General features: G+C 38.7%; 1 protein-coding gene across 1 annotated transcript in view; it reads left to right on the top strand.

The window, feature by feature from the left end:
• Adamts19 (ADAM metallopeptidase with thrombospondin type 1 motif 19) overlaps positions 1 to 18814 on the top strand; it is a 220340-nt gene that overhangs the window by 172173 nt on the left and 29353 nt on the right. Inside the window, exons 17-19 of the mRNA XM_045133955.1 lie at positions 3282 to 3439; positions 8496 to 8649; positions 17782 to 17917. Of these exons, the coding sequence (XP_044989890.1) occupies positions 3282 to 3439; positions 8496 to 8649; positions 17782 to 17917 (448 nt within the window). The remainder of the gene's footprint in view (positions 1 to 3281; positions 3440 to 8495; positions 8650 to 17781; positions 17918 to 18814) is intronic.

Here is an 18814-nt window from a genome sequence, read left to right as displayed (position 1 = left end):
GCACTGCTGAAGCAGTGCTCCACAGTGTATGTTTGGTTCCCACTATTTTCATCTTACACCATCATGTCTATGTTGACCTGTATGTTGTATATAAATGTATTTTTTTCTAATTTTTTTTGTTTTATGTGTGTTTATTTATTTGAAAGTGACAGACAGAGAAAGAGGCAGAGAGAGAGAGAGAGAATGGTCACGCCAGGGCCTTCAGCCACTGCTAATGAACTCCAGACTCATGTGCCCCCTTGTGCATCTGGCTAACGTGGGTCCTGGGAATCGAGCCTCGAACCGGGGTCCTTAGGCTTCACAGGCAAGCGCTTAACCGCTAAGCCATCTCTCCAGCCCAAATGTTTTTTTTTTTTTTTTTTTTTTAATTTCCAACTATTTTACTTACCTAGATAAGTATTATCATTATAGATTTCAGGTTTGTCTGTGGTAATAAAAGAATGCTTGCAAAGTGGTGTCAATTGAGACTTACGTTTTGACATGTGACCTAGAACAATTCTGAAAATTCTGGTTATAGTCTTTATTAAATATCAGTAACATGCATCTGGTTCAATTTTTCTTCATGCTTAGAGACATTTTTCTTGCTTTATCAATCCAAGAATGAAAAATAATAAAACCTCCAAAACTATTGATTTTCCTATACCTCCTTTCAATTATGTCAGTGTTTGCTTTATGCATTTTGATGCTTTATTACACATTTGAGATTTTCATTTATCAATAAATTTAAAAGTTCACCATCTTAAAGATGTCTTCTGACCTGCATTAGTTTCAGTGGTGCAGGTGTATGTATCCATTTATGTCACACCATTTTCTCTCTGGCCACTTTTAATTGTCTTCTGTCAGTCACCATGTTTTGTTTTCTTGTGTTTGTGTGTGTGTGTGTGTGTGTGTGTGTGTGTGTGTGTGTGTGTGTGTACGTGTGTATTTCCTACATTGTTTCCTCTCTCTTTAGACCGATGTATGAGTCAATTTTTAAATCCGTTTAGAATAGTTTTGAACATAGTGTCTTCAAATAATTGATATGTTCCCAATCCCTTTTTTGGGATTCCAGTTACATCAATGTGAGTAAAAAAGATATTACCAATGTGTTACTGATGTTCTCATCATTGTTTTCCATTTCTTTTCCTCTGAATTTCTGTTATTTTCTTTTTTATTAGGGTCTCTTCTACACTCTGACTTTTTGCAATGTCCAATATTCCTTGAGGCTCATGCCATATGCTTACTATTTGTTGTCTTGTATATTATCTTATTCCAAGAAACATGAATTGTTTTTTATTTTAGTTTACTCTAATGTTATATAGTTCCCTTTAGACTTATGTGCATACTACTACATCCTGTTTACAGTTTTTATTTACTTACTTTTCCTCATCCATCTTATGGGTGAAACTCATTTTATTGACTGACATTTTCCTGATTATGGTAGGTCACAATTTGTGTAAATTCTTCATATATCTAGTATTTTTAATTGGATAATTGGCATGATCAATATGTCATTGATGAATAGCTATATTTTATTTTCTTTATTGTTAAACATTGCTTTGGTGGAGAGAACATGAATTTACTTTCAACGTAGCTAGATTTGTGTTGACAATTTTAAAGCTTTGTAATGTAGACCTCAGGTAGCTTTAATCTGTGATTAGTCAAATCTTACTTCCAGTATGTTCAAAAGAACCCTAACCCCTCTAATTACCTAGAATATGTATTTTCTTCCACAACTACTTGAACTGAAAGGGTTGGAAAGGTTAGAGGCTCTTGCTCGTTATTCATTTCTCAGCTTTCAGGAGTCACACCCTTCTTATTTGAAGTTGAACATTCAGCCACAGGCGCAAAGGTCCTCTTTGGATGTTTGCAGAGCTCTTTGTCTCATACCTCGCTCTTCTCAAGTGGGCCACAAATCAGAGGTCAGCTGCCTGAGCAAATCTCAGCTCCATTTTCTGTGCCTGCCTCTCACCCAATTCTCTTAGTGCATGCTCTGCTCAGGGCTAACCTCCAGGTTTAGGTAGAAAACCAAGCAGTTTTTGAGAACAGTCAATTGCCCTCCAACCCCTGGGCTCACTGTCCAGGCCGCCGTGCTGGGCTGCAGAGTTGCTCCACACATTGCTTTGCTCGTCACTGGTGGGAGAGCAGAGCAGCTCCTCCTATTCAGACATCACCAGAAAGAGAATTTCTGAAAATGTATTTTTTTGAGGTTGATGAGGTAAAACTAATCATTACATGGTCCAAACCCCAGATCCTTCATGTGAGACTAGTTTTAAGCTACTAAATTGTAAGAATTTTTATGTATATGTGTACATCATTTTCTGGGAAATGCTGATAGCTGAAATATGAATGGAGTCTAAATATAACATTCTACAAACCCCAAGATGAGCTTTAAGGGATTTTTATTAGGTATTTTCAGGAACTATGCCTTTGTAATTGTGATGTGAAGTACAGACAGGGAGGTGGAATTACACTGGCCACCATTACAACCTAAGCTAAACTATTTCTCAAAATATTTATATACTTTAGAGGAAAATAGTGATATACTGGGCCTTTTAAACAAAACCAATAATTTTCATAAAAAATTTTTGCTATTGCCTAAAGCATGTCCATTTATTGATGGTAGACGCTACTTGCAAAATGCTAACTTTCCTAGGAACATAGGTCTTCCTCAGTAAAATATATTTATTTAATAATGTCAGTGTTTCATTTAAGCATTCTTACTGACTTTATTTCAAGTATATGATAAAATTTTACTTTATAGAAGATATTGCTGAGGTAAATCTTGTAAACATGTTGCTTGTATTAATGGAAATGCAAGTGCCAGAAAAATCTTTCAATGAACTAGAAATACACCAACAGAAATTCACAATAAAAGAAATATAAGGAGTTGACAAGCAAACGAGAAAAGTCTTTAACTCCAATAGTAATACAGCAAGATGCCCTTGAAAAAGCTGGACTTGGCACTGGACGTTCTTGTTGGCCCAGGTTCAACTCCCCAGTACCCGTTTAAAGCCAGATGCATAGACAGAGTGGTGCGCATGTCTGGAGTTTAGAGCTGCTGGAGGCCGGCTCACCCAGACTTTCTCTCTCTCTCTCTCTCCCCACCTCACTCTTTCTGTCTCCCTCCTGCCCATACATAACTTAAATAACTTCTAGAGGCTAGCCTTGTTTTGTAATTTGGGGTGTTAACACCTTGGCTTAGAAACTAATGAAATACTATTTTAGAGATAGTATGGAATGAACGTTGATAAATGATGTGGACTTGTCAATACTCATGATATTTTCCAACCTCTTTATAGCTCTTCGAGACGCTAGCAAACAGTCTATTAATAGTGACTGGAAGATAGAACACTCTGGAACATTCAATTTAGCTGGAACTACTGTCCATTACATAAGACGAGGTTTATGGGAGAAGATATCTGTAAAAGGCCCTACCAAGACACCTTTACACCTCCTGGTATGTGGGAGAATTTATTAACATTATTACATCATCAACTTCTTTTCTTAAGATTAAAGTTGTCACTTAAAAGCCGGGCGTGGTGGCTCACGCCTTTAATCCCAGCACTCGGGAGGCAGAGGTAGGAGGATTGCCAAAAGTTCAAGGCCACCCTGAGACCTCATAGTGAATTCCAGGTCAGCCTAGACTACAGCGAGACCCTACCTCGAAAAACCAAACAAACAAAAAAAAAAATAGTCACTTAAGAAATGATTCTTAATGGATTTTAAAATGTGTTTTAATTCACAATGTTTAAAAATACCAAATTGTAAAGGAGAGCAAGATGTTTTCATAGAGATATATTGCCAAGCAATAGGGAAACCTTTGTCTAAAAGCATTCATTTACAACTCAAAATGGATATTTATTTTTTTAAAAAATGCTATAGAATGATAAATATTGCTATTCCAAATGTCTATTAAATAAGGCTAATTTAAATGTAACATGCCTTTGATAAACTATTATGTGGAAGAAAATATTTATTAACCCTGTCTTAAGAATCGACCTTTGAGGCTAGGAAGATGGTTCTGTGGGTAAGTGTGTTTTTGGTGTAAGTACAAAGCCCTGAGTTTGAACCCCAGCACCCATGTAAAAGCCTGTGAGTGTCCATGTTGGCCTGTAACTCCAGCATAGAGGGTGGCAGGGACAGAATTATCTCTGAGGCTCACTAGTCAGCCAGTCTAACTGGAAAAGTCAAGAGCTCCAGATTCAGTGGGAGACCCTATTTCAAAGCAATAAATTGGAAGAGTGATAGGGATGGACACCTGATATCTTCTATCTCTGCACAAGCCACGTGTATTCACACACACACACACACACACACACACACACACACACACACGGGTAGTACCAATTACCTTGCTACTCAGTAGCTTGATGGATTTCAAAGTTTGAGATGATAATGTGAGTCATGCTGGCCTGTGGGAGATGCTTGAGTCTTAATCTTGGCAGTCAGTGTTAATGGCAAAGAAATTAGAGGACCGTGTACATAGCTAGAGTGAGTTCTCTATTGTAGAGTTAAAGAAATTTAAAATTCAGACATCTCAGTACCTCCTTAAGTCCAAAAATAAACCCGTTATAACACATAATGAATTTACTTGTTTTATATGTCGTGGTAGTCCATGAGATGTAATATCTCCACTCAATTTAAGATGCATTTTTCCTTAGCTAGAGACAAATTACTAACCTAGAAGCCAGAGATTCAAATCACGCATTGGCTCCTGTGTTTCTTGCACTTGTATTTACCCATTTCTTGAGACTATTTGTATAAATGTACATCAAGATTCATTGACTCTGGGCCAGTATTTGAGATCCATACTTTCTATCCATCTTTCTTTCTTTTTTCTTTACTTTTCTTTTTTTTTGTTGTTGTTTTTTTGTTTTTTTTGTTTTTCAAGATAGGGTCTCACTCTAGCCCAGGCTGACCTGGAATTCACTATGCAATCTCAGGCTGGCCTCGAACTCATGGCGATCCTCCTACCTCTGCTTCCCGAGTGCTGGGATTAAAGGCATGCGCCACCATGCCCAACTTCCATCTTCCATTTTAATACCACTGCTCCTGGCCCATGAACCTCAGTTTGAATGGCAAGTCTTTTTGTAACTGTGTCTGCTTTCACAGCAAAGATGGAGGTGGTAAGATGAGTTTCCTATCCATCTTCTATTCAGTCTTGGTAACATCCACCCATCTTTCCACACTGAGTGTCAGATAATGGTCGAGGTGCTTTCTATTCATCACAGCATTGAACTCTCACCATGACCCTGTTGGTGAGAAAGGTTAAGCTATTTGTGCAGTGTTGTTCAATTTTATTTAGCTGTTAATGAACAATTCTTGCTCAATGCTGCCTTCCCTGAAGAAGTCTTTGAACTTTGTACTAAACTTCTTTGGATCTTAAATATATGTGGTCATTGAATAATTATCATATGCATCCCAACATAATTCTTTTGTATCATATTATATAATTTTAGTTTGAAAATCCACCCTGTGCCTTATGTCCTGTAGAGAGGGAAAGAAATGACTAATACTGTGGGAACAGTGCATAGCACCTTCTATGATTACATTTAAGTATAATAATAATAACAAAGATATTATTTTTATATACTATATTTATTCATTCATTTTTTTTGAAAGAGAGAGAATGTGGGTGTGCCAGGGCCTCCAGCCATTACAAACAAGCTCTAGATATGTGCAACACCCTATGCATCTGGTTTATGTGGGTACTGGGGAATTGAGCCTGGGTCCTTAGGCTTCACAAGCAAATGCCTTAACTGCTAAGCCATCTCTCCAGCTCCAACAAAGATACTATTTTTTAAACAATTTTTTTGTTTTATTTTTATTTATTTATTTGAAAGGGACAGAGAGAGAAAGAGTCAGAGAGAGAGAATAGGGACATTAGGGCCTCTAGCCACTGCAAATGAACTCCAGATGCATGTGCTATGTTGTGTATCTGGCTTATGTGGGTACTGGGGGATTGAGCCCCTAACCAGGATCCTTAGGCTTCACAGGCAAGCACTTAACTGCTAAGCCATCTATCCAGGCCAACAACAAAGACATTATTAATTATTGAGTGCCACTAAACACCATTTGCTTCATTATAAAACCGTACGAATATCATCATTTTATGAGCAAGACTGAGGCCCTTGTACATTACTTTAGAATCTTATACCAATGTGAGAGCTCAGTTTAGAGCAAAGGGATTTCCCCACTGCAGAATCCATAATCTGATTTGGACTTTGAAGGTATTTTCTGGAAGCATGAACATGATTAAAGTCAGTGTCTATGTAACCTGGGTTTACTCAGTATTTCGAGGAAAACTTCAGCTCTAAGATATTTTTCTTTAATGACTGTTATAAGTTAAAACTGGTACTGACTTTTGAAAGGCAACAGCTACTGTTGCTGTGCTCCAGCATGTGCCCCTCTTCTGTAACATGGGCACACCTTCCTTTCTGAAAAGAATTTTGCCAAGTTCAAATGGTTTAATAGAGAGCTAATGATTTTGTGGCCAATGTTTCTTATGTAAATGTCATTAGGTATTAAAGAAAAATCTAGAGTTCTATCATTGAATGCTGGCTTATTAGGAAAGTTAGAACTGATTTCATGTAATTAAATAAGTTGGCAAATAGATATTATTGATATGTTCATTGCATCAACTTTAAATTGACACAGTAATCTGATTATAAAAACAAGTAAAAACTCATTTAAGCTTTCTCTCTAAATTTATTAGGTTGAAAGTAGCTTCAATTTGGCAACATTAAACAAAATACTTAAGCCAAAATAAGCACTGTGCGATATACTTTAAATTTGTAACCAATATGTTTTACATTTATGAACTTAAAACTATTGTTTGTTATTGATATCATTTCATAGATATCAAACTAATTCTATAATCCATACAATGAAGTGATTCAGTATTTATCTTGCTATATTGGATATAACCATAAGAGAAAAAAAATATATATATAGTATATATGTTCACACTCTTGGCTTTAGACTTGTTTTTTAAAATCTATTTTATTTATTTATTTATTTGAGAGAAAGAAAAAGGATGAGAGAGAGAATGGGCATGCCAGGCCTCCAGCCACTGCAAATGAACTCTGATGCATGCGCCCTTATGCCTCTGGCTTATGTGAGTCCTGAAGAATCCAGATTTGCAGACAAAGGCCTTAACTGCTAAGCCATCTCTCCAGACTGACTTTAGGCTTATTTAAATGTTTCCTTCAGTGTTAATTTTCTTATTCATGTTTACACTAGATACAAGTTAAATATTGAATAAAGGCCCTCCAAATTAGCACAGATGTTATAATGTTGCTATAAATGTTTTTATGCCTCACATAGTATTATACACACTATTTCCACAGACTCTCAGATGCATAGGAGTGATTTTTTGACAGATTTTATAGAAATAAATTTTAGGGGACTAGGGAGATGGCTCAGTGTATAAAAATGCTTACTATCCAAGGATGATGACATGATCTACAGAATTTATGTAAAGACCACACCCAGTTGTAAGAGTCTGTAGTCTTGGCTCTCCCACAGTAAGATGGGATATAGAAACAAGTGAATGCCCAGATGCAGTTTACAGTAAGAGACCTTGCCTCAAAGCAAGGGGGATTGCAAGGACCAACACTCAAGGCTGTCCTCTGGCCTGTACATGTGTACTGTGGTATACACATGCCTATAGTTACACACACAAAAATAATTAAAAATAAATAAGAAGTTTATAAAGAAACATACAATTTTATTCCTTAGTTTTTGAGTAGGTACATGCATAAACACATATATACATTACAAAGTATATATATATCTGCCTATGATGATCCAGTTCTGATTTAGCATTGATACCAGTAAAGACCAAAATGGCATAGTCTCAAATTCAGTCATTCCCACATACCTGGTTTTTTTTTACTTACCTCTTTATATATATGTGTATAACCGTCCTATCATTAATATATTTATTTCAAATCCATTTTAGCATCCACTTATGCTCAAAGGAATCCAAAAGAAAATCAATAACACTGTCAATTTCTATGATAGCTCTCAGCAGTCATTGAATGAAATTATGATCTTTCCAGTGATGTGGCCTGGTGGAGTACAGTGGTCCCTAAAATCATCCATACAGGGACATCCCTTCCTTCTTTCCATAGGAGTGGAAGCCAAAGTTGATACTGTATAGTAGATCAAATCTTTCCCTGTCACACAAACACCCACCAGCATCATCTTACACATGTGCTCTGCTTTGGGGCACTTGCCTGTCAAATTGAAAGAAGATGACCAGGTATCTGTGACCTCATTCAAGTGAGCTCTTCCCATTCTAGGCATAGCCCACAGGTAAGTGTTACACTCCAGTCTTTTCAGAAGTGTGGCATTTTAAATCCTTGAGTCATGGCACATTTCTGGTGTAAGTTAAAGGTGTATGCTCATTGTATAATAAGCTTTGTAAAGCATTGACCTTTTTGTGCATCTTTCTCATTGAGTGTGATGTAGTCTGAACCATTTGCCTCAATGATTTTGATGTGCTGCAGGTGCTCCTATTTCAAGATCAGAATTACGGTCTTCATTATGAATACACCATTCCTTCAGACCCTCTTCCAGACAACCAGAGCTCTAAGGAGCCTGAGCCCCTCTTCATGTGGACACACACTGGCTGGGAAGACTGTGATGCCACGTGTGGAGGAGGTGAGAGACTGGAAAACGTCTTTGCAAAACTTCAATTGTTTTATGATTAACCACTAATAATCAAGCTATCTCTAAAATCTCATATTCACAGTTCTAGACTTTATAAGCATTTTCAATTAATTCCTTGTGATATCTTTATTGATTAAATACCTGAAATATTTTGTGGCAAAAATAGACTTGAACTTGAAAAAGCTACTTGGTTTTGTTACATCTCACTCCAAATGAGTATCCATTGTGTGAATTATTCTAATACTAGTATGCTTGTTTATACAAGGTTTCCTAAACACCTCTTAGATTGTTAGATATTTGCTATTACTTCTTAGAAGATCCTTAAAGTTCTAAATTCCATGGTGCATCTACCCACAAGACTCCTACACCTTCTGAACTACATGTGGTAGTATTTTGACGGCAGTCCTGAATTTGCCTAGTAAAGTTAAATATAGTAGTGTGTGACAAAAATTTATTTCCCATTTTTAGCTTACACTCTGTGTTGTGTGTGTGTGTGTGTGTGTGTGTGTGTGTGTGTGTGTGCAGGTGCATGAAGTGCACATGTGTGTAGACAGAGGACCATCTCAGATGCCCGTCCTCAGGTATGCTGTTCAACTCTATTCAATTCATGGTCTTTCCTTTACCTGGACCTCACCAGTTAGGCTAGACTAACTGCGCAACAGGCCCAGGCCATCTCCTCAGTGCTGAGATTGCAGCCCGCTTTGCTGCTCTGTGGGAGATTCAAACTCAGGTCTTCGTGTTGGCACGGCAAGCACTTCACTGACTGAGCCACATCCCGAGCCCCAGCTTACTAATTTTGAAAGCATCCCATTATTAACCACAAATATAAAACACTCCAAAATCGTGTTGTGTTATCATTTTTTATACTAGCTGTTGAGGAAACAAAAGAACAAAACTATGTCCTATAAAATGTGAGATTAGAAAATCCCTTAATCTTTCCTTTTATTTTCCTGGTGGTACATTTTGTTCTACAAACTAAGTAGACTTACATTCACAGAGGTAGTTAGTGGTAAGAGCAAGGTAAGATTCTGGGCCATAAGACTCCCTTGTACATCTTATTTCAGTTCCATTTGTTAACACTTTAATAGCCCCATGTAGCAAATGTTGTCTGAGGCTAAAAGGAAACAGTCAATGCATAAAATTATCTGGCATACATAGCATCGAAGATATGAAGTGGGTTGTGCAAAGAAATGAGCCATCCCTTTTGTCTTCTGGGAAAAGAAGCTGTTGGTGTCCAATTCTTGAATGTTGCCTCGGCAGAGGTAGAAAATGTACAGAAAGAAACTGACGTGTGAAAGGGTGTGTTTGGGACAGCAGTGAGGGAAAACGAGCACATGGAAAAGTAGTCTTGTTATATCAAAGTGAGTTAAATACTCTGGAAAGAAACAATGAGGGGCAGTAAATAGGCTGTGGAACTGACCAGGGATAAGTACACATTAAAATATGATCTGCAGAAGGTGCTCGGTGAGGGTGATGCTCAAGAAGAGAAAAACTTGAAGTTGCTTCAGGTGAGTACCACTGAAGGCTCCCAGGAGTAGAGAGTTACAAATTCAGGCACAGAACAGGAGCGGAGCTGGCATCCTCAGGGGACGGCAAGGGCACGTGCCATGGCTCTCCCTCACTCTAGGCAAAGGGAAAGCTTGAAAGAAGTGTCTGTGATTTAAGCTTTAAGATGTTATTTCTGTAGCTGAGCTAAAAGTAAACTAGATAAAGCTGAAAGGCAAAAGCAGAGGTATCTGTCAGGGAGAGACTGCAATGGTCCAGGACATGGGAGTTAAACCTGTGTGGAACCAACAGATCACGATGATGGTTTACATATGAAGCTATGAGAGGCAGAGAGTGGTTGAGACTGAGGCCTTTTCAACTGGCTGGACGGAGTCACCCTTGACTTTCGTAGGACAGTCTCAAACTGCACGATGAGGAGGGTATGGAGTCACCACAAAAGTTTGAGTTGCCTGTTAGACCTCTGAGTGTGACATGAAGTAGACAGGCAAGTGTTTAAGTCTGGTGTTCAGGAGAGGACTTTAGACTGGAGAGGTGCAGAATATGAACAGCTTGTTAAAATGAGGAGAAGAGATGGTATCCCAGTGAGTAAAGAGAGGGTAGCGAGAGAGAAGATAGAGAATCTGTTGCAGGATTGAGATTTGGGCTGCTGTACCATTGGAGAGATGAGAAGAAACCAGAAAAAAAAAGATAAAAACTTGCAGCCAACCACATAGGACAAACACGTAACAGGGTGAATGGTGTAAGACAAGTAAAGAAACTGTTACAACAAGGGGAGAATGACCAACTGTACCAAAAGCTACTGAGTTAAGACACATAGAATAAGAATTAACTATGATATTTAAATGGCAATAGTATTATTTTTAAATATATTGTATTTATTTAATGTAAAACTTGGAGGTCAATTCAGATCTTTAAAGTTTAATTTTAATTTAATGTTTAATTTCTTGGCTTAAAAGACTTAAGTGGAAAGGATTGAAGACACAAGGCCAGAATTATGGGAGAATGGAACTCTAATGCAAAAAGTACTCCTGAAAGAAGTGAGCAGAGAAATGTGGCTGTAGCTGGATGTGGATATAAATCAAAGGATTTTTCTGTTGATTTCAGTGAATGGAATTATGCATCATTGGTTGTCATTGTGCTTTTTCTAGAAGATAACCTCATGCTAGTAATGCCAAGGATTATATGCATACAGACAGACAGACAGACAGATAGATAGATAGGCAGGCAGACAGACAGATCGATTGATCCTGGATCCTGGTAGAGTGGGATAGGACTGTATGGAAGGGGCTGGAAGGAGTAAGTTGGCATTAAGCCAGAATATGGATAGCGTATCACTAGTCAGAGGAGAAAAGGCAGGTTGGGGACTTGCACTGGTACTTCTCCAGTTGCATAAATTCTCTCTACAAAGGTCATCATGATGGGTGTGAAGGAAGTAGAAAAGGAGTTTTGGAAAAAGAGAGTGTTGCTTGGGCAATGACAGGATAAATAATGTTATCAGTCAGCTGAATAGTGTTCTTCTGTTCTACCAAATTATAACTTTTGAGCAGGCAAGGAGAAGCCCTTCGAGTGTTGATCTTTGACAGAGTTTGTGGCCTGCAGCATTTGACAGCGTCAAAGGACAGCAGGAGGTGGGGACAGTAGCAGGTGGCTCCCTGTGGCGCGGCAGCTCTCGAGCAGGCCTCCAGCAAGTGAACCTCTGACTGCAAACACGAAAGCTCTTGTGTAGCGTGGGAGGGCAAGGAGGTTCACATTTCTCAGCCCATGGCATAGCCTGTGTTGCTGCTCCAGAGCTTAGGGTGTCTGAAACCCTTTGTCCCGGCTACTTGATACTTCTTGATACTTCTCTGGGACTCTTTTTATTTTTTTTTATTTATTTTATTTTTTTATTTATTTTATTTTATTTTATTTATTTGAGAGAGACAGACACAGAGAGAAAGACAGATAGAGGGGGAGAGAGAGAATGGGCGCGCCAGGGCTTCCAGCCTCTGCAAACGAACTCCAGACGCGTGCGTCCCCTTGTGCATCTGGCTAATGTGGGACCTGGGGAACCGAGCCTCGAACCGGGGTCCTTAGGCTTCACAGGCAAGCGCTTAACCGCTAAGCCATCTCTCCAGCCCTGGGACTCTTTTTAGTGACCAGGACCTTCAGCATCTCTTCCCTACTTTCCTGGATGTCTTCGAACATCATTCATCCTCATTCCTCCATCCTCTCCACTTCATGCATCCCTCTTATTCTTGCCCTGGCTATGCTCTAACTGTTCAGCTCCATCTTTCTGTCACCATAGTTTCTGCAGCTCCAGCACTGATACAGATGCTGCTGCCACTGACTGCTGCTGATTTTGAAGCTCTTCCTTCTTTTGTAGCTGTCAGTGCAGCTACTAAATGTAGGTAAGAATAGACCATTCAACAGAAGTCTTTTATTAGGCCTGTAATTCACTGAAGCTCAATACAGAAAGTCAATTACAAACTGTTTACACAGTCCTGGCAGAGGCTGCAAGTTTAGAAGCAAGTTTCCTTACAATGCTCATGGAATGTTCCAAACAGCTAGTGTATGGCGGTCAGGGTAGTCTAGCTGGCTTTTTGACTGACAATCCTTCTGCACAAGGCAGCCAGCACAGTAAGGGAGATTGCCACAGTTGCCCAGGTAGGCAGTAAAATTGCCCTGTCCTCATACTTTTTTTTTTTTTTTTTGCTTATTTTCAGGAAAATGAGCACCCAAAATAGTGAAGTTAATAATAAAGAATTATTCATTAAAACTATTTTATCATATATCAGTTATTTTAACAGATTTCCATAATGCTTCAGTCATAGTTAAAAACTTCCCAGTGTTTTGGGATGAGCAGGTTCCCCGGGTGTGTGTTTTGATAATGTGGTGATACTAGTGATCCGCTGTGCTCACCATTTAGTATGACTAATAGTGTTGTGTGCGTGTGTGTGTGTGTGTGTGTGTGTATGATAGTGTTACATGTTGGATGTGTGTAGGTGAATCTGATGAAATAAGAGGAGCGTGCGAATGGTCTCAGACCTCAGACTGTGTGTAATGAATAGAGGATGATGGACTCTGTCATTTAGTTATCAAAGGTAAAATGTAAAGAGATGAGGACTTCAAACAAGATGTAGAATTAGGGATGCATATACCGACTGTCTGGATTTAAAGTATGTAAACTTGGGCTACTAAGGGGATGAAAATACAAGGAATAAGAGATAGAGATGATGTGGAACTGGTACAGCAATTAGAAGACCAAGGAAGGTACTAGTATTACTCAAGAGACAATCAAGATAGCTAGATAAAGAAGAGGGCCAGGAACTGAGAAGAAAGTATGGGAGAATCAGTCCGATATTGCCATTTTAGAATTACACTGGGGAAAATGTCAGAAAAATAGAACAGGCATGCCAAAAGGCAAAATGTGAGAGTAAAGAAATGGAGTGACCCAGGGGCTCGTGATTGGTTCAAAGCTGAAAGTTTAGGAAGAAAAAAAAAAAAGTAAGCAGACAGAGCCCCGGGGAGAATCATGAAAGCCCACGCTGTCTAGATGTGAAAGTAGTGTCAGAGAATCAGCACCCTATTCTGGGAGCATTGCAAGTGCACATGTTCAGAGCAGCCAGGGTGTACACTCAGTCCTGCACTACCTGGTCCCACAACGTGGAGACAGGCAAGGATGATGTTTCCCAGCACTCATTTGGCTCCCAAGGATGTAGGGTAATTCCAACAAACACTACTCAAATTGGCAAATCTCGTCACTCATTGTTGCTGCAAGGAAGCTTTTCTCCCTAGACACCACTTTCACCACGGATTCAGTGCCTCAGCTCTTCTGTCCTCTCTTGTCACAGCCCATGCACCCCCAAATCTTTATACTTCTGCTTTGCCAATTCTTTACTAATGTCAGAGCTCTCTTCCTTACAGGGTTCTGCATCACCTTCTCTACTCAAATAAAAACAAAGTACAAATAAATTGTAGGTGAAAATATCTATTAGGGAGTTCTCGTTACTAAGCCTCAGATGAGATGTTTATTTCCTCACTGTGCTGAACACCCTCTAATTCAGCAGTGGTGGTAGGAAGCTCTGAGGTGGGAGGGGTGGAGAAGCAAATGCACCTTATAGCTGAGAATAGTCATTACAATGTGATTATATTTAAAAATTGGTCAGGTATGTGGTTGCTGGGTGAAATATAGCATATTATGTTTTTTTTTCTTTTTTCTGCAACTCATGTCAGTTAAAAAGCAATATTAAAATTAGTTAAATCTATAATTTATCATTTTTTAAATTTACTTATTTGAGAGAGAGAAAGGAGAGAGAATGGACATGCCAGGGCCTCCACCCATTGCAAACAAACTCCAGATGGATACACCACCTTGTGCGTCTGGCTTATTTGGGTGCTGACAAATTGAACCTGTGTCCTTTGGAGGCAATTGCCTTAACCAGTAAGCAATATCTCCAGTTCTATTATTCTTTCTTAATAGTTTATTTATTTATTTATTTATTAAAGAAAGAAAGAGGCAGATAGAGAGAGAGAATGGGCAATCCAGGGCCTCTAGCAAATGCACATGAACTCCAGACGCATGTGCCACCTTGTGTATCTGGCTGTATGCAGCTGCTGGGGAATCATACCTGGGTCCTTTGCCTTTGCAGGCAAGCACCTTTACTGCTAAGCCATCTGTCCAGCCATAATTTATCATTCTTAATAAAGCAATTTTTTGTTTAGTAGTAACAATCTTTTCCATAGATCCTAGCACATATTATGCCAATTTTTAAATGTTGAGAAATAAATATTGTGCATGAATTATGTAATTTTTTTATTTAGAAGTAATATTGGACTTTCATCAAAACATCTTATAAATTATCAACATGAGAAATTAGAGTACATGGAGTTTAAGAACTTCCTAATGTCACAAGCCCATGTTGGCTGGTATTAGGATTAGCGCCCAGGATGCTCAAGTTGAATCCTTTTTCTCCCACCTCATGATGTTTTCAAAGGCTTCATGCAAGTTCTTGCCCTGAAATAAGAAATGTTCCTTAGAGGTTATTTATGATTTCTTTGGATTTAAAGAATTGTTTCATTGTGTTCTGTTAAATAAGAACTTCAAGATGACCCTATTTTCATTCCTAATGGCTGATTTCATAAAGCAGTCTTAATTATGTGCACCTCTGCACGCACACTGTCCTTCCATAGATGTCCCCTCTGAACCAAGTGCCTCCATGTAGCCAACAGTTTTCAATTATCTCTATGTTAATAGGACACATGCTCATTTCATTGCCAAAATATTTCTGGGCTTTGGGATATTGTTTGCCTTTTAGTTCATAAATAAAGTGGATGGACAGGATTTCAAGAATCACATCATTTCTAAGTTTATGTTGTTGGTTTTATAGCCAGAAAGAGCTTTTTAATCTTGCAGTGTGTTCATGAGTTAAATAAGAGTATGTTTAAAACACAGAATATTGGAAACAGATTCATATAAAATTCATTGTGAAGAGAAGGGAGAAGCAATAACCGTATTATTTTTACCTCACAAGAATCAAAAGGCAAGTGACACATCAGCGGACAACAGAAAACTACAGCGTTTTGATGTGTTACTTTCCTAATTCTGTTGAAGGGATTAACTGACTGTAATGGTGTTGTCTAGCTGAATTTTGATCTTTCCTATCAATAGATCAAACTGTTTGAAGAAAAGTTTGGTAATTCAAACTCAATTTCTTATGCATTTGTATTGATTTATTAATGTCAGTATTACTAAAGGAAAACCTGAAAAAAATATAGAGAGAAAAAATAATTATAAAAGCAAGTCATAGCCCAGCATGGTGGCACACACCTTTAATCCCAGCACTGAGGTGGCAGAGATAAGCAGGATGGCAGTGAGTTTGAGGCCTGCCTGAGACTACATAGTGAATTCCAGGTCAGCCTGGGCCAGAGCAAAACCCTACCTCAACTCCCCCCTCCAAAAAAAGCAAGTCGTTATGTATACATAATCTCTCTTTCAAAGCTCCACGATTTTATTAAAATATTTGGAATGCCCAATAGTCTATAGAGAATTTTATGCACACAAACACATGACCCCACCTCCACAACATGATTCCTCATTTATTACACAAGTGCTAGAAATGTGATCCGTCTAGATAGATTATAGTTTTATTATAAAATATTCATTTGATTGGCTAACTACAGGGCATTAAAAAGTCAGTTAATCTATTTGACTGGAAAAGAAGTCTTGCTTAATGTAATGCCTAATCTTTGTTAACTATCTTTAGAGCGCAAAGATTCAACGATGAAAGACTCCCTTTCTTTTCAGATGTTGTCCAAATTCATAAAGAGATGTATATATAATGATAATTTTCATTTATTTATTATTACACATGAGGAATTCTAAGAGATGTCCACAAGCTTGATGAAATGAGTGACACACAGATGAAGCTAATTGCTGAAAAGCAAGGGATATAAACTGTCAACAGCTTATAGCTTCATGGGTCAGGCAAAAACCCAGCCACCTCACTGTCAGTATGTCCCTGCATCCTGCTATATCAAGTATATGGGAAACATCGCAATTGGACACTGGAATTAAATTTTCCTTTGACAAGTGAAAAAAAAATCATATTGCAGCCAAAATGACATCCACCTAACCACCCTGCTCTTCCCAGGGAAGGAAAGGCAAGACATTTAGGGTTCATTGGATCTCTAGGGATGGACACAGATCCTGAGGAGAGAACCAGCTCATCTCACCTCATCAGGGTCCCAGCTGAAACCAAGAGTAATTAAAATGAGAAAGAGTGTTGCTTTTTTGGTGAACCTGGTACCAACCAGCACAAGGGTGAAGGAGATAGACACAGAGAACACTCAATTTCTACCAAACCAGATATCCAGAGTCACAGAGGCTCCCAAAACATCATCACTGAAGTAGCCCTAAACCATACCCATCATGGTTCAAGGAAATTTGAGGGACAGTGGGCAGAAAGATTGTTAGAGCCACATGTTGGGTCATTATGCACAGAGACATTGCCTCTAACTGCCATAAACTGATGGCTAACCCCACAATGCATGACCCACATTCCCCAACAAGGAGGGTCCCTGCAGAGAGGGGAGGAGGCCAATGATGGTACCAAAATGGTTATATACACACTGTGTACATAACTAATAATAAAAGAAACAATATAAAAGAAAAATAATCAGAGCTAGGTGTGGTAGCACACACCTTTAATCTCAGCACTTGGGAGGCAGAGGTAGGAAGATCACCATGAGTTCAAGGCCACCCTGAAACTACATAGTGAATTTCATGTCAGCCTGGGCTAGGGCAAAACCCCAAATGATAAAATCGGCCCATGTTTATATACTTGCCTGTGTGCTTTCTGGAATTTTCATCAGGGATCATATGCTCATAACCTATAACATACATAGAGCTTTCAACCATTTAATGCTAAAAGATAAGTCAGTTTCTAATAATTAATCTTCAAATAACATTGTGTAAACAACCCTTAAGTCTATAGATAGATCCTGCTACATAAATTATAAATAGTATATTCACTGGTATGAATTGTTATAAAAGAACTCTGAAAACTACAGGCTTTGAGCACCTCCCATTCATAAATGCTGATAACAATATGACATGTTCATGTGCTTTGATCTTTGCAGGAGAAAGGAAGACAACAGTTTCCTGCACAAAAATCATGAGCAAAAACATCAGCATTGTGGATAACAAGAAATGCAAGTACTTGACCAAGCCAGAGGCACAAATTCGCAAGTGCAACGAGCAGCCTTGTCAGACAAGGTAACCCACCCGAATCTGGCAATCATTAACGTAGTTTGCCCATTACATTTCTGCCCTTTGAAACAAGCTTACAAAATTACTGAAATCACATTTTCCTGGCAACATTACAAAGCATTATATCCAAGGTATGAACTTTTAAATAAATAGGATCTAAGAAAACAAAGGGTGAGATTTATAAGTATGCTCTTTAAGTTATAGAAACAACCCACATGTACAGAGGAGTGGTTAAATCTTTTCTTTCATAGATCATATCTTCACATGTAATACTTTATCACCTTTAATTCAGAATTTTTATACATGAACATAGCACAATACCCTCTGTCCTTTTTATACCCTCTTTTCCCCTTTTCCCACCACTGTTCCACTGAACATCCTCCTCTTGCCAAATAGTCCTTCTGTTTTGATGTCTGATTCTTTTTGCCTTTCTCCTTCCTCTATGTTAAAATGTTGATGGGTCAGATTTGTGCAGGTCAAGCACTATGAGGTCATAAATGCACTGGTCAGTTCATGTCTGGAAGACAGCGCCCCACAGTACTCCTCCCTATTCTGTGGCTCATACTTTCTTTCCACCACCTCTTCTGCAGCAGTCCTGGAGCCTTGAAGAGTGATAGATATCAAATGTAGTGTCGCACTCTCCACTGCCTCTTGTTTTCAGCTTTGATGAATTGTGGCTGTCTTCACTGCCCACTACCATCTCCACAGAGAAACTTTCCTGGCTAGCTATGACATACCCACTAAGATTTTCCCCACCTCCTCTGCAATGTTCCCCAAACAATGGAAGATGTGACAGAGATAACTCATCCAGTGCTAAATACTGACTTTTCTCCTCTCATCACCTTGATAAATCAGCTCTCCCCGGTATTTATCACCATCTACATGGGAAAAAAGAAAAGTTTC

This window comes from Jaculus jaculus, chromosome 14 (genome assembly GCF_020740685.1).
Source record: "Jaculus jaculus isolate mJacJac1 chromosome 14, mJacJac1.mat.Y.cur, whole genome shotgun sequence".
In the NCBI taxonomy this organism is placed as follows: Eukaryota; Metazoa; Chordata; class Mammalia; order Rodentia; family Dipodidae; genus Jaculus; species Jaculus jaculus.
This window is presented reverse-complemented; position numbering and strand designations above follow the sequence as displayed.